General features: G+C 39.9%; 1 protein-coding gene across 3 annotated transcripts in view; it reads left to right on the plus strand.

Moving 5' to 3' along the window:
- CFAP97D2 (CFAP97 domain containing 2) overlaps positions 1 to 16,232 on the plus strand; it is a 70,081-nt gene extending 53,849 nt beyond the window's left edge. For 2 of the 3 annotated variants that reach the window (XM_056555990.1, XM_056555989.1), the window contains exons 2-5: positions 1,723 to 1,803; positions 2,531 to 2,649; positions 8,478 to 8,718; positions 14,208 to 16,232. In XM_056555990.1, coding sequence (XP_056411965.1) covers positions 1,723 to 1,803; positions 2,531 to 2,649; positions 8,478 to 8,718; positions 14,208 to 14,780 — 1,014 coding nt within the window. In that variant the 3' untranslated portion in view covers positions 14,781 to 16,232. The remainder of the gene's footprint in view (positions 1 to 1,722; positions 1,804 to 2,530; positions 2,650 to 8,477; positions 8,719 to 14,207) is intronic. The other variant, XM_056555991.1, reaches the window with a different exon arrangement.
- The last annotated feature ends 460 nt before the right edge of the window (positions 16,233 to 16,692 follow it).

Raw genomic sequence — 16,692 nt, forward strand, 5'->3', positions numbered from 1 at the left:
AAAATAATTCAGAATAGCGGCTGTACATACATCGTCGTTTATCCTTTTATAAGATACAAAACTTGAAAAAAAAAATTTTAAGGCCCTCTTCACATACTTCAGTCATCCAGCAGTGTTTCCCTTCGGCCCAGACTGGAGGGAAACTGATTGCAGAACTGATCCCATTCATGCGATTGGGACAGTTCACATTGATCCGGTGTCTCATGTTGGGCATAGGACAGTGAAACACGCCGCATGGGTGCCGGACAGGGGAACCAATCTTGCTCCGTTTCCCTGTCCGACATGCACAAGAGGCAGAGGTGGGCAGTATGTGGGGCAAAGCCTTTTAATGGGCACTGTCACCAACTTTATTTTTTGATATGTTGTAGTACTTATGTACTACAACATATCTCTAATATACTTTTATTATTTTTTTTCCATTAAAAAGGTTTAATTTACATTTAAAAACCGGCCACTGAAAAAGGACTGATTTTGGAGTGACAATCAGTCCTTTTTCAGTTAGGCTGCACTCGCTCCCTGCCTGTCAATCAGACAGGCGGAAGCGAGCGCATTGGCTCCCCGGCCACTGACTGGGAGGCCACTCCTCCCGCACATCGCCGCCGCCGCCTCGTTGCCGCCGCTGTCCCTGCACGCCAGCTGCCGGACTCTGCAGTAACTGCAAGTGTAATGAGGTATGCGGGGCTAGTGCCGTAGCGGGGGGGGGGGAACGGGCTAGCAAAAAAAAAAAAAATAGGATGGTGGGAGCTACCCTTTAAAGGAAAACTGTCAGCTTTCTTTCCCCACACTAACCAGAGGTACTGGCTGGTAGTGCGGGGGATGCTGATCAGTTTGATCCTTACCGTGCCGGGATCCGCCGCGCCGTTCGAGTGTAATCTTCTATTTTTGATATATTCAAATGAGGTGCTAACTAGCAGTCTGATGCCGCAGTGCCGCCCAGCTCATCAATATTCCTCCCCTCCCACTGCCTCTCCCTCTTCTCCCCGCTCTGTAATGAAGAGAGGGGAGGAAGATTGATGAGCTGGATGGCGCTGCGGCCCAGCACTGACATCAAAGTGCCAGTTAGCACCTCATTTGAATATACTGAAAATAGAAGATTAAGGCAGAACGTTGTGGCGAATCTGGGCACGGTAAGCATTAAACTGATAAGCGTCCCCTGCACTACCAGCCAGTACAGCTGGTTAGTGCGGCGGGGAAAGAAAGCTGACAGTTTTCCTTTAATGCGCTAGTCATGGATGAAATACCGGAACTTTATAGGCAAATATCTCGGCAGCCAGTGGACCAAAATAAGTAAGTGATCCCTCATTAGAATCCTTTTCATCCACACTATAACCCAGTCTATTGGGTTTAGTATGGATGAACAGGCTGACAGTTTTCTTTAAGATAAAGGAATTAACTGAAGTAGTGCCTGGATATACTTGTTCTGAATGGAGTAAAGTCTTGTTCACTCAATGCAGATTTGGTGAAATGTATTAAGTTTCATTGTCAAAACAAACAGCAAACATATAGGAAAAAACTTGAATAAATGTACCCCAATTTGTACTATGTGAACAAGGCCTTACGGTTCAAATATTGCTGATGCAATGACCACTATTTATTTGTTCTAATTGACCAGTAAACCTGAAAAGTCCAAGGATTTTTGTTTCCTACATGTGTGTTTTACATTTCACACTGCTTATTACATAATAGCGGTAAATGATAATGATGTACAATTGTACTTTACAGGTGCAGTCAGCAAAACCAATGGTGGATACAAATAGTCCACAAACATATGTACATCTCAACCTAAAACTGAAAAAATTGAAGGTAACTTTAAATTACATTCTATTAAATTTTTATAACTAGTGGTACTATGAGAAATACTGACTAGAGAGACTAATATAGAGAGACTAATATAAGTAAAAAAAAAACTTGTCTATTAAAAATGTTGCATGTTACATCTTCTTTAGTCCTCAGCTCAATATTTATCTCCTAAAATAAACAAAAAATTCCAAACACAGAGGATTGTTACCTAGATGTTTTTTTGCTATGCAAAGCCTTTTTTTATTACACACATAGCAACAAATATGTTAAACTTTTACAGTAACAGATATGAAAAGAAAAGATAGATCAGCTCACCGACTTGATTATAAACAGCCGAGCACTAGTAGATATATGTTCGGAAGCACGGGTGCAGGGAACCGCTTTTCCCCGTTGAAGGCAGGCAATGGAAGAAACTATCCAGCTCCCGATGATCCAGATAAAACTTAACGTTTAATACATCCAAGATGGTATTAAAAAGGCATTGTAGGGATGAAAAGTTATATGTCACTCATAAAAATGGAGTGAAACGCCGACACGTTTCGAGCATAAGCCATGACTAAGAGCTTATGCTCAAAACGCGTTGGAGTTTCACTCCGTTTTTATGAGGGACATGTCACTTTTCATCCCTGCAATGCCTTTTTAATCTTATATATTAATTATTTCACATTTATATAAAATGTCATGGGCCAGTACATCATTTTTTCTTTTTAATTACTTATTTTGCCTTCAGCTTGAAGAGGAACGACTATCAGTCATTGAAAGGGACAACCATTTGTTGCTAGAGAAAATGTCAGCTATTATGAGAACAAAAGGAAGGGTTGACAACAAAAATAATTATGAAGCTAAAAGGTGAGAAGTACATTAAAAAAATATATAGCTTGCCTTCAGAGAGTATACAATACATTTATTATGTTGTTCTAAAATTAGAGGTGCTTATACAAAAATTACAGGGGAAGTCTAGAGATTTTATTTTCAATCAGTTGGTGCCAGAAAGTCTGACAGATTTGTAAAGTACTTCTATTTATAAAAAGCAAGCCTTCCGGTACTTATGAGCTACTATATGCCCCAGAGGAAGTCATGTTGTTCTTTTTCAATATCATGGTGCATCCTGCTTCCACATCTGTCCTGGTCTGGAACTCTCAGTATTGATGTTTTAAAGGGTACTCCATCCCTAGACATCTTATCCCCTATCCAAGGATAGGGGATAAGATGTCTGATCGCAGGGGTCCCGCTGCTGGGGACCCCCGCGATCTCTCCTGCAGCCCCCCGAGTCATCAGCTCTGTGCTCTGTGGCTGATGACAGGGGCTGGTGGTTTGTGATGTCATGGCTCCGCCCCTCGTGATGTCATGCCCTGCCCCTTAATGCAAGTCTATGGGAGGGGGCGTGGTAACAGTCACACCCCCTCCCATAGACTTGCATTAAGGGGCGGGGCGTGATGTCACGAGGGGGCAAAGCCATGACATCACGGACCTCCGGTCCCTGTATCGTGAGTTATCAGCCACGGACCAAATGTAGCTCTGGAGAGCTGATGACTAGAGGGGCTGCAGGAGAGATTGTGGGGGACCCCAGCAGCGGGACCGCTGTGATCAGACATCTTATCCCCTATCCTTGGATAGGGGATAAGATGTCTAGGGGCGGAGTACCCCTTTAAACCATTTGGAATAAACTGGATCTGCTTGTCACTACTTTTACTTGCTTTACAACCTCTTCTTTAAAGTACAGCTCTACTTTAAGGGGTACTCCGCCCCTAGACATCTTATTTAATTATTTATGAAAAAAAACTTATAGGGTTCCCTGTATTTTCATTCTCAGCCAGATACCAACCAAGCAGCAATAGCCTGACATTACCAGGGTAGGCAAGGACCATTGTTACTGGCCCTTCCCAGCCTAAATAATGCCAGCCTGTTACCGCCTAGGCCCAGGAGCACCATATTTGATGCTCTGGGCCTGTTTGTAGTGGCTCTCTCCAGCACCCCTGTGGTGGTGGGTACCGGGGTAATAATCAGGGGTTAGCGCTAGCTGTTTTTGGTGCTAACGCTAAGCCCTGGCTAGGTAATGGATTCTGTCTATAAGACGGCTTCCACTACTAAGCCTGTAAAGTAAATTAAAAAAAATGTTTAAAAAACTTTTATTCCAAAAAACACTCCCTCACAAGCCTTAGTTAACCATTTTATTAACATTAAACAGACAAAAAAAAAACATTGGTTATCGTCGTAGTCCACAGGGTACACAGATCTGAAGTGAGAAGGAAACTAGGTTAGTACAATTATTGTAACCCACCTGCACATTTCCCGCCTGTGATGCATGACTACAGCTACACTTGTGACTTTTTATTTGCTTAAGTGCGACTTCCACAATGATAAATTCAGGACCACTGCAAAATAAAAACTGAAAATTGCTCAGGTAGGGCAGATTGGTATTTTTTGCTTACCCACAAAAGTTGCACAAAAAATTGCATGGGCGCACGCAGGACTTTTTGTTACTTTTGTAAGCAAAAAAAAAGCTGCTTAAATCCCTTGATAAATCTCCCTATATGTTCTTCTGCTCTGGATAGTTCCTGACATGGACAGATGTAGCAGCATAGAGCACTGTGTCAGATTGTAAAGAACAACATGACTTAATTTAGGGCATACAGCAGCTGACTGGAAGTACTGGAAGGTTTAAGTTTTTTTTTTTTTTTTTCTTTTAAAGGACAACTGCAGCAGTATGACACTTATCCCCTATCCACAGGATAGGGGATAAGTGTTTGATTGCGGGGGGTCCGACCGCTGGGACCCCCCTCGATCTCCCTAATGGGGCGTCGCCATTAGCGCTCATGGTGACGTAGTGTCGACCTAGAGGTCGACGGTGACGCCCCGTCTCCTCCCCGTCCCCATACAGTTCTATGGGGGAGACGGGGAGGCACGAACGCTGCCTCCCCGCCTCTCCCATAGAGATGTATGGAGGAGGCGTGCCAGCTGCAACGTCATGCTGCGGCTTGCACGCCCCCCTGCACGGGACAGCCGCGGCCCCGTACAGGAAATCACAGGGGGTCCCAGCGGTTGGACCCCCCCCGCGATCAAACACTTATCCCCTATCCTGTGGATGGGGGATAAGTGTTAATCACGCTGCAGATGTCCTTTAAGTAGAAGTAAACTACATATCTGTATTACATTCTGGCACCAGTTGATTAAAAAGTATATTTTTTCCTCTGAAATACCACTTTAATGTTTGTTAGGAGATCTGTTTATTTATATAATAGAGCATTTACATGGAATTTTATAAATGACTACTGTGAAAGAGAACCTGTCAACAGTCCTGACATATCCGTTTTAGCAAATAACTATATTCCCAATAATGTTATAATTCTGGAACTATTTTTTGGTCTGCACTGTGCTGTTGTACTTTTATTCCTACTGAAAATGTATGAACAAATTAACAACTAGGGGTTACCAATTGGGAGTGTGCCCCTACATTTAATGACACTGCCAATCAGTGTTGCCAGAGTAAGACCATGTAGGGATAAACCCTATTAACAAGGGAAATTGTGCTAAAATTGAAAACAAAATCAAGTTTTACCCTATCATTCTGTACTCAGTACCCCATAATGATAATGTGAAAACTGAATTTTAGAAATTTTAAATGTATTAATAAGGAAAAACTAAAATCTAGTATTGACATTCCTTCACATCCTTGACACTTGAAATTAGCACTTGGGGCCTCCCATTCTCTTGATCATCTTTGAGATCTTTCTACATCTTGATTTGAGTCAACTTTGGTAAATTCAGTTGCCTCCATAATTCCTAAATGGAGCAACCAGGACTCTTACTAGAGCTGTCCGCCCCACTAAACTAAGTAATCAGTGAGAAGTGCCTTGGTAAGAGATGTGACCAAGAACCATAGTTAATGTGGCCGAGCTACAAAGAATCTGGCCCTCATTTACTAAGAGTGGAGTGTCGGTTTGTCTTTCTCTTTTGTGTTTTCAACCTTTTTTTCACTTGGTATTTACTAATCTGTCGCACTTTTCCCAATATTTTTAGTCGCAGGGAAAAATTCTGTCGCACGGTAATTTCTGTCGCATGGTTCTGTTGCACGGTAATTTCTGTCGCAGGGTTTTCTGTCGCACGGTAATTTCTGTCACAGGGTTTTCTGCCGCACTGTAAATTCGGTCGCAGGCAGTTTTATTTCTGTCGCAGGGTTTCTTCTACAGAAGTATAGATGTGGGAGGTGGGAATCCCAGCAGGGGTTTCCTTGACCTTCCAGTGAATATCCGACTTTGGCACTGGAACGCTACACCGGGTATAGATTCGTAATTGCTTTTTATTGAAAATCATAAAAAGTGGCAATACATGGTAGGACTACGTGTTTCTGAGGGGCTCCCTCCTTCCTCAGGTCCGAGTTACAGTGTGTGGAGACAGTACTTTATATATACATATTTCCATGAATACATTAACCCATTAAACATTTGAAGTTTGCCGGGTCTGAATGCCATTGGAGGCTGAGTATGACGTCAGCCTCCAGGGTCTATTGGTGGTGTATAGGAATGAATGGGCTAGATCTATAACATTGTGATTTTTTTTGCCCATTTAAATCAATGGGCCCATTGTGGTCTTTGGAGATCTGGTGGCAAATGGGGTAGAAAGCTAAACAGCAGGGTCCGGGTAGTAACATGGGTGGGAGACCCTGGAGTAGACCCTGGACCCTGGGATTCCCGTGTTGATATATAGTGTTAGGATTATACTTTAATTAGAGGAGACATGATTTTTTGAACTGTGGGACCTAGGGGGGGGGGGGGGGGGGGGGAGGGGGGCGATTTATCAAAACCTGTCCAGAGGAAAAGTTGCCCAGTTGCCAATAGCAACAAATCGGCTCGCTTCTTTCATTTTAAACAAGGCCTCTACAAAATGAAATAAGCAATCTGATTGGTTGCTATGGGCAAATGGGCAACTTTTCCTTTGCACAGGTTTTGATAAATCTCCTCCTAGGTCAATTGGATACCACACATTACCCACTGTTTCAATTAACCTAGTTGCCCATTTATGGTATCCAATTGACCTAGTTCCCATGGTTCAAACACTTTTTAACTATCAATTGACCCATATATATTTATCCTAATTAAAGTATAATCCCAACACTGTATATCAACCCAGGAATTGAACCCACTCTAGGGTCTCCCATCCACATTACCCCGTTTGCCACAAGATCTCCATAGACCACAATGGGCCCATTGATTTAAATGGGCAAAAAATCATAATGTTATAGATCAAGCCCATTCATTCCTATACACCACCAATAGACCCTGGAGGCTGACGTCATACTCAGCCTCAAAAGGCATTCAGACCCGGCAAACTTCAAATGTTTAATGGGTTAATGTATTCATGGAAATATGTATATATAAAGTACTGTATCTACACACTGTAATTCAGACCTGAGGAAGGAGGGAGACACATAGAAAAAAAAATATATTTATTCATTCAATACATTCTTTTTTTTTTTTAATCACCATCATTACTGAAACGATAGGGGGAAATAAAGTGTTGAAAAGACTCATAAAAAAATGTGTTAATGATTCAGATTCAGACTCAAAAAGAGTCGGAATCATGTTAGTAAATGAGAGCCTCTGTGTGCAGATGACAGATATTTCCAGAAAGTCAATTATCACAGCAGCACCCCACCAATCTGGCCTTTATGGCTAGAAAGAAGCCTATCCTCAGTAAAAGACACATGAAATATGCCTGGAGTTTGTGAAAAAGCACTCAAAGGACTCTCAGACTGAGGAATATGATTATCTGGTCTGATGAAACCAATATTTATTCTTAATTCTAAGCATCATGTCTGGATGCTTAGGGACACTGGCCCCAAATCCAGGTGTACAAACCTTGTGGTATCATACCCAAGTAGTGTGAAGTTGCTTTAACTGTCACCAAACTTATTATTTTTTTTTTATATGTTGTAGTACTTATGTACTACAACATATCTCTAATATAAATCCATTATTTTTTTTTCATTAAAATAGTTTATTTTAATTTTGAAAATCGGCCACAAGGGGTCTCCCTCCTAGTGGCCGGCTGCAGGCTGGCGTGACGTCACGCTTGAATTCTGACCGATGCCGGCCGGGCAATTGGTCCTAATTAATTCAGACTGCGCTCGCTCCCTGCCTCCCTGGCCTCACGCGCCGGCCCCGCCTCCGGGCATATACGCAGCACTGCTGCTGCTCTGCACTCGGGTATGGCTTCTGCGGGGTAGTGCCGCGGCCCTAACAAAACTATTGTTTTCAACAGGGGGGAGAGAGCAAGGTTCGGGGTAGTGCCGCGGCCATTGAGGCAGGGAGGGGGTTAGGGATAGATGGGCAATAAGCAGGGACAGGAAAAAAAAAAGGATGGTGGGATCTACTCTTTAACATTTCTAACAGTCTGTTTTTACTTTGCCATTACGGGGTCTAGTGTAGATTGATAGGGAAAAAAATTGATTTAAAAAAAAAATTCAGCACAAGGTGACAGAATGTGATTAAAGTATAAGGGTCTTAAAACTTTTCAAATGCATTTTCTACATACTGTTAGGATAAACTCTGTACACACTAGTGTCATGGGTATTTTTAAGGAATCTGTGAGGAATATGATGAATCCCATTGGATTTCCATTTCTGTTTTGTCTACATAAATTAAAGTAAATCATTTCTTAACATTTCTTGTTTCCAGTTTAAATAAAGAAAAAAGAGAACAAGAATTGCTGAAAGTATTCAAAGAGAACCAAACTATTGGGGACAGACTCACTAGATGTGAGCCTCAGTATCGAGTTGAAAAGTGGCATGAAGACTGGGCAAAAGCAGAAAAGTATATGGACAGCATTGCCAGATACCCAAGGGGATGGTATGCAATGCAACATCCAGAAAAGGTAGTTCCATTTAAGAAACAAGTGATATATAAATGCCCTTGCAAGGTATAGTTTTTTTTTGTTTTAAAATGTATACATAGGTGAAAAGGGACATAAAACCATCTAGTTCTGCCTCTTTGTTTGCAGTGTTGTGTTTGCAGTGTAGTGTTTCTCATTTTTGTTATCTAGGTCCCCTAAACCTCTCATAACTTCTTCTGACAAAGACTTGTATAGTCTCACTGAGCAAACAGTCATGGGTGGAAGTGGGAAGGGGCAAGCTCCCTCTCCTGGAAAAATGCTAGACATGGCTTTACAATGCATGAAATCAGCAATAGCATAGCATTAATCAATATAACCCAATGATTGCTTATAGTAGTCCCCTAAAAAAAAAACTTTCCCTTAAAAAAATTTAAAGCACCCCCATTTCCCAATTTTTTTACAAAAAAATGTGAAATACCAAATGCCAGAATTTTAGATTTTGGGTCACATGATATATCAAAGAAAAAAAATCATAGAAAGTGATAAAACAAAAATGCCATCTCAACATAAATGATACCAATATAAACTATAGACCATGGCACAAAAACACCCAAAAAACAAAAAAAACAAAGAGAAAAAACTATATTAAAGTTATATATAGATATATTTTTGCCCCCTCTTGCCATTATTATTTGCAATATTTTGGAACCATTGGCCTGTAAAATAAGAGAGGTGGACTCAATTGAAGGTTTTGGATTAAAAGGAGTGAAGAAAAAATTCTAATGTATGCAGGTAAACAGTAAAATACCTGAATTAATTAGTTTAGTTAAAGAATTAGGTACTTATTCGGGATTGAGTGTTAATTGGTCAAAGTCTTCATTACTACCATTGGGGGCCACTATAGGGGATAGTGTGGGTGAGTTAAAGGTGGTAGGAGAACGAGAAGGGATTGATTATCTGGGAGTGAAAATAACAGCGGTAGCAAAGGATTATGTGACACTGAATATTAGTTAGGTAGAAGAGAAATTCAAGATTTGGAATAAATTACCACTCACTTTGGCAGGTAGAACTGGATTAGTTAAAGGGGTACTTCACTGGAAAACATTTTTTTTATTTTTATCAACTGGTGCCAGAATGTGAATAGATTTGTAAATTACTTCTACTTAAAAAATCTTTATCCTTCCAGTACTTATCAGCTGCTATATGCTTCACAGGAAGTTAAAATGGACAGAGGTGAAAGCAGTGAGCACTGTGGTCAGACAGAAAGGAAATTCAAAAAGTAAAGAACGTCCTGTGGAGCAAACAGTAGCTGATAAGTACTGGAAGGATTCAGATTTTTAAGTAGAAGTAATTTACAAATTTGTTTAATTTTCTGGCACCAGCTGATAAAAAACTAATTTTATCCAGTGGAGTACCCCTTTAACCCCTTAAGGACCAGGGTTTTTTCCGTTTTTGCATTTTAATTTTTTCCTCCTTACCATTAAAAAATCATAACTCTTTCAATTTTGCACCTAGAAATTCGTATGATGGCTTATTTTTTGTGCCACCAATTGTACTTTGTAATGACATCAGTCATTTTTCCCAAAAATCTACAAAAAAACAGAAAAAAAAATCATTGTGCGACAAAAATTGAAGAAAAAACACAATTTTGTAAATTTTGGGGGCTTCCGTTTCTATGCAGTACATTTTCCGATAGAAATGACACCTTCTCTTTATTCTGTAGGTCCATACGATTAAAATGATACCCTACTTATATAGGTTTGATTTTGTCGTACTTCTGGAACTACATGCAGGAAAATTTATCCTGTTAAGGACCAAGGACGTACCTGTACGTCCTGAGTCCTTTCCCTTTCCATAACGCAGGACCACATCATAGCGGGTCGGGACCGCTATTAGCCACGGGCCGGGACCCGTGGCTAATAGCGCGCGGCAATGATCGCGCTATTAACCCTTTAGACGCGGCATTTAAAGTTGAACGCCGCCTCTAAAGTGAAAATAAAACACTGCCGGTTAGCTCAGGGGGCTGTTTGGGATGTCCGCGGCGAAATCATGGCATCCCAAACAGCTGTGGGACACGAGGAGGGTCTCCTACCTTGCCTCCTGGTGTCCGATCGCCGAATGACTGCTCAGTGCCTGAGATCCAGGCATGAGCAGTCAAGCGGCAGAATCATTGATCACTGGTTTCCTATGAGAAACCAGTGATCAATGTAAAAGATCAGTGTGTGCAGTGTTATAGGTCCCTATAGGAGCTATAACATTGCAAAAAAAAGTGAAAAAAACTTTTTTTTTTCCGCGTATGTGGCACTATGAGGGCAAATTTTTTGCACCATTATCTGAAGTTTTCAGTGGTACCATTTCTGTATTGATCTGACTTTTTGATCGCTTTTTATTTATTTTTTCATTATATAAAAAGTGACCAAAAATACGCTATTTTGGACTTTGGAATTTTTTTGCGCGTACGCCATTGACTGTGTGATTTAACCCCTTAACGACAATGGACGTAAATGGACGTCATGGTGATGTGGTACTTAGCGCACCATGACGTACATTTACGCGCCGACATGATCGCGAGCACCGGAGCGATGCTCGCGTCATGCCCGGCAGGTCTTGGCTGATATCAGCAGCCAGGGACCCGCCGGTAATGGCGGACATCCGCGATTGCGCGGATGTCCACCATTAACCCCTTCGATGCCGTGATCAATACAGATCACGGCATCTGCGGCATTGCGGTAGTTTGAATGGACGATCGGATCGCCCGCAGCGCTGCCGCGAGGATCCGATCATCGAGCATGACAGCCGGAGGTCCCCTCACCTGGCTCCGGCCGTCTCCCGGGGTCTTCTGCTCTGGTCTGCGATCGAGCAGACCAGAGCAGAAGATCACCGATAATATTGAGCAGTGCTGTGTCCTATACATAGCACTGCACAGTATTAGCAATCAACTGATTGCAATGAATAGTCCCCTATGGGAACATAAAAAGAGTAAATAAAAAAAAGTAAACATTTAAAATAAAAAAGTAAAAAAATGTGAAAAATCCCCTCCCCCAATAAAAAATAAAACGTCTGTTTTTCCCAATTTTACTCCCCAAAAAGCGTAAAAAAATAAATTACACATATTTGGTATCGCTGCATGCGTAAAAGTATGAACTATTAAAATATATTGTTAATTATCCCGTACAGTGAACGGCGTAAATGTAAAAAAATAAAAAAAAGTCCAAAATTGCACCTTTTTTGTCACATTTTATTAACATTTTTTTTTATAAATAATGAATAAAAAGTAAAACCTAAGCAAAAGTTGTACTAATAAAAAGTTCAGATCATGGCGCAAAAAATGATCCCTCATATCGCCTCATATATGGAAAAATTAGAAAGTTATAGGTGGTCAAAATAGGGCAATTTCAAACATACAAATTTTTTTAAATGGTTTGAGATTTTTTTTAAGCGGTACAATTATAGAAAAGCATACAACATGGGTATCATTTTAATCGTATTGACCCACAGAATAAAGAAAACATGTCATTTTTACCGGAAAGTGTACAGCATGAAAAAAAAAACTTCCAAAATTTGCTAAATTGCGGTTTACTTTTCAATTTTCCCACATAAATAATATTTGTTTGGTTGCGCCATACATTTTATGGTAAAATAAATGATGTCATTACAAAGTATAATTGGTGATGCAAAAAACAAGCCCTCATATGGGTCTGTGGATGGAAATATAAGAGAGTTATGATTTTTAGAAGGCCAAAGACCAAAATGGGCTTGGTCCTTAAGGGGTTAATTAACAATATATATTTATAATTCAGACGGGTCCCGGCCATTATTAGAGGAAGGGCCCGACCCGCTATGATGCTGGGCCATGCAGTGGCCCCGCGTTATAGAAAGGGAGCAGACTCAGTGCATACAAGTACGCCCTGTATCCTTAAGGGGTTAAAGGAATTTTATTACTATTAATTTGATTACCACTAGCACTACTGCTAATCTGAGAGTAGTCCCAAACTGGATTCCAGACAAATGTTTTTAAAAAATTGAACATAAGATAAACAAAGGAATTTGGGGATGTTGCACATACCATCGTCATTGGAATTGTTAGGGCAAAAAGATGGTCTGATGAGGGACATATGCCTTAGAATGTGGGGCCATGAAAGTAATATCTTGGTATGGTTGGAAACGGGAAATGCAATAAGGAAGGGCAGAGATCAATCCTCTTTTCAATGGTGCTTTGGGAAAATTTGGGCATTGGTGAAAAAAATGCTTGGGTTTACAGCTAGTTTCAATCGGACACCTTTATGGGGGGAACAAAAATGTTTCTGAACTTATTTAATGTAAAAATTATGTGGATTGGAAAAAAACTGGACTGTAACTGTAAAGTTCATCAAGTAATGAGGGACAAGAAATTATTGACTTGGGAAGAAATAAAAGCACTGTACCACATAGGGGAAAATCACAAATTTGCATATATGCAATTACACAATACATTTCACAAGGATAAAAAGAATCCAAGATGGGTGATTAGGAGTCATGTGGTGTTTGAAATTTTAGAAGGGGACGTGGTGTAGGAGAAAAAAGTGGGAAATTTTTACAAGAAATTGTTGAAAAGTATCTCTATATAGGATTGGAAGGCGGTGGTTAATGATATCTCAAAGGCTTCAGTTAATAAGAATCACAAAATCTTGTTTTTTTTAAGATAATTCATAGATTACATAATTCACCTTTGTCATTAGGTAAAATAGGTTTGAGAAGAGACATTAGCTGCTCAAGGTGTCAGAAAAAGGAGTCAGGGCATGTGTTCCTTGAGTGTGAGAAGCTACAAAAATTTTTGCCAAAAGTACTTGACAAGGTGAAAAGATAATTTTCAGTTGTGATTCTGTGGTCTGCAAGAGTCAGAAGAGAGAGATTTAAGCATTTTTTTAAGTTTCAATTTTTTTTTAAATTGTGTGAATGATTCTAAACCATCAACTATCATAGTAATCATATTGACCTACAGAAAAAAGATAACATGTCATTTTTACTGTGAAGTGCACTGTGTAAAAAACAAGCCTCCATGCAGTATGTCATTTTGAGTTTAAAAATAAAAAAATTAGATACTATGTCCCTCCCCTTGATGACATTAAAAAGAAGAAGAGAAAGGATGACATTAAAATCATGACGACCGTCCACCCCCCAGAAAAAAATTCTGTGTATACCATCCTACCATGTGGGAACCTTATTTTCTCTAGGCTTACAGAATTTTCTTCTAACGGAAATTAAAGGTGATACCCCAGTTACTAGTGATATTAGCACCAATTAAAGGAGTTGTCATTTAAAATAGTGAGCAGGAAGTGCTTGGCAGCATAGACCAACAAAGTTAGCATGGCACTGGCAAGGGAACAGTGGCTGGTAAGTACATAAGCTTTTCTTTTTCATTTTATAAAATTAATTCTCTGGATAACCCATTTAAATTAAGTGGTGAGGAAACTTAATAGAGAAAAAATATATACTTTCAGTATTCTAAGCCTAATATGGTTGTATGTACAAAATAGTTAATGCTGATAAGCAGATATAAGGTGTAGCACCATTTAATAGCATTTTTGTGTCCACAGAATTTAAAAGGAAAAAAGAAAGCTGCCAAAAAAGAGTCCGTAAAATATGGCAAAACGAAGCAGTGTAAAGATGATAATGACAATGACAGACAGTCAATGGAGAAAATAAATAATGCAAAGCAAGAAGACATGAACAATGACTATACGAGAAGTAAAAAAGAAAGTCAACATTCAGAGTCGGAATATGAAAAAAAGGAAAAGAATATAGATCAGCAAAAAGTAGGTGACAAAAAAGAGCAAATTCAGGAAAACAACAATAAAAAGAAGTCAGAAAAGGATGAAGATTCGACCAAGATCAATGAGAACAATGAGCCGCCAATGGATAAAAATGAGACAAGTTACGATAATAGTGCTGATATGGTTAAAGAAGATGAATCTCACCGTTCAGAAGATGAATCTCACCGTTCAGAAGATGAATCTCACCGTTCAGAAGATGAATCTCACCGTTCAGAAGATGAATCTCACCGTTCAGAAGTTGAATCTCACCGTTCAGAAGATGAATCTCACCGTTCAGAAGAGTCTGAAAGTGAACATGAGGCAGATGATGATAAGAAACCAAATAATGCAGAGTAGTATCCAGATGTGGAATAGATTGTAATTTATCAGTGATGGTAATCTCTACTGAATCCAATAATATTGTCAAATCTCTACTTCATACATGATGGCATGGTCATTTAATCTAAAACACAAGCTATCTTATTTATACTGTCGCTGGGCTCCACTAAGAGAGGACTCCTTTACTTAACCCATTTAAAGAATGTTTTTTTTTTTTTTTACTCTGCTCAACTCCTGTAAAATACTGCACACCTAACAGACCCCATTTAAGCAAATGAGATTTGTCAGGCTTTTTTTTTGGCATCAAACAGACCCTAAAGGTGATGGAGCCCAGCTTTGGTGTAAATGAGCCCTAATATGTGAGATATATCTTCAGTAACAGTAAAAGTGCTGCAGACAAGAAACAGAAATTAAGAAAAATGGTTAAGGTATGAGACACAAAGTATAATAAAAAGTTGCATAATTGTTATTCATAAACTGAATAAGCTTTAGTTACATAAAATATGAAAACCCATTTTTGAATATACTGCCAACAAGATGGCTTATGTAGTGCTGCACCCCCAACATGGCGGAATTTCGAGTGGAATCAAGCAGAAAAATTCTGCTCGGAAATACTGTTACAGCAGACTATTGTTTTCAATGGGATTATCCTGCATCTTGCACGTGGCAGAATTTCTGCAGTGGACACATCTACAGCGATAACTCAAATTCTGTACTGCAGAATTTACTTGGAAATGCATTGCAGTCTATAGAGATGGTCCATTTCCGAACAGTACTAGCTGTCTGCAGAAATGTTCAGCCATGTGAACAAGGCCTTACAATTTTTTTTTTTAACCAGTAGTGGGGAGTGCTGCTTTACAGGAAAAAACTCAGAAGGGGATGTAGAACTAGTGGGGATTCCATAAGATAGACACCCATGATCATCAAGTAAAAGCATATCGTAGTGATATACCATATCTTTATGATATGTAAACACCCCTTTAGTAAATCAGTTTTGGTACCATGCAGCAGTGATCTTGGATAGTTGTGGTATAAAATGACTAATCTATTTTTACAAATGACTGCCCAGATGACATGTTCACAGGAGTCACATTGATATAATCTATTGTCTACACAATATTGTCTACACTTCTATGTTTGTCTCATTCTGCTCATTCATCTAATTATCATAGTATAGAAAAATAATGCACATTTCTGAACTGCCTGCATGGAACTAATGTCAGCTATTACTATGAGTTTCAGTTGAGCTATTTATGCCAGCAGTGAATGAAAGTTCCAAAGGTCGATTTCACCTCTATTTACTTTAATCTGTATGTGTCAACCTATGTTTAATGGCATAAAAATAGACTGGAGACAGTCTGTTATGGAACCACTTTGAACCATTTTATTGTTCCAGAGAATTTTACTCATCCACCTGCTGTACCTAGTAAATTTACTTCTTGACAAAGATAAACTTTGTTTGGCAAACAATGTATTGGCTGAAATAATTGCATTAAAGAGGCATGGTCATTATGAAAAACTTTTTATATTTTGTAGTACTACTGATAAGAAGACTTTTTAAAATATACATTTTAAAAAATAATTTCAATTTTACTAAAAAATCTAATATGGAAATAGCCGCTACTAGGGGTCATCTGTTTTTATGCAGACAGACTACACTGTATTTTGCAGCATACTGGATACCGGCCATAAAGTGTGTTGGTATTGTTACGCCTAGCGCTCCGGGTCCCCGCTCCTCCCCGGAGCGCTCACGGCGTCTTTCTCCCTGCAGCGCCCCGGTCAGTCCCGCTGACCGGGAGCGCTGCACTGTCATGGCCGTTGGGGATGCGATTCGCACAGCGGGACGCGCCCGCTCGCGAATCGCATCCCAGGTCACTTACCCGTCCCGGTCCCCTGCTGTCATGTGCTGGCGCGCGCGGCTCCGCTCTCT

Source organism: Hyla sarda, chromosome 2 (assembly GCF_029499605.1).
Source record: "Hyla sarda isolate aHylSar1 chromosome 2, aHylSar1.hap1, whole genome shotgun sequence".
NCBI classification, from domain to species: domain Eukaryota; kingdom Metazoa; phylum Chordata; class Amphibia; order Anura; family Hylidae; genus Hyla; species Hyla sarda.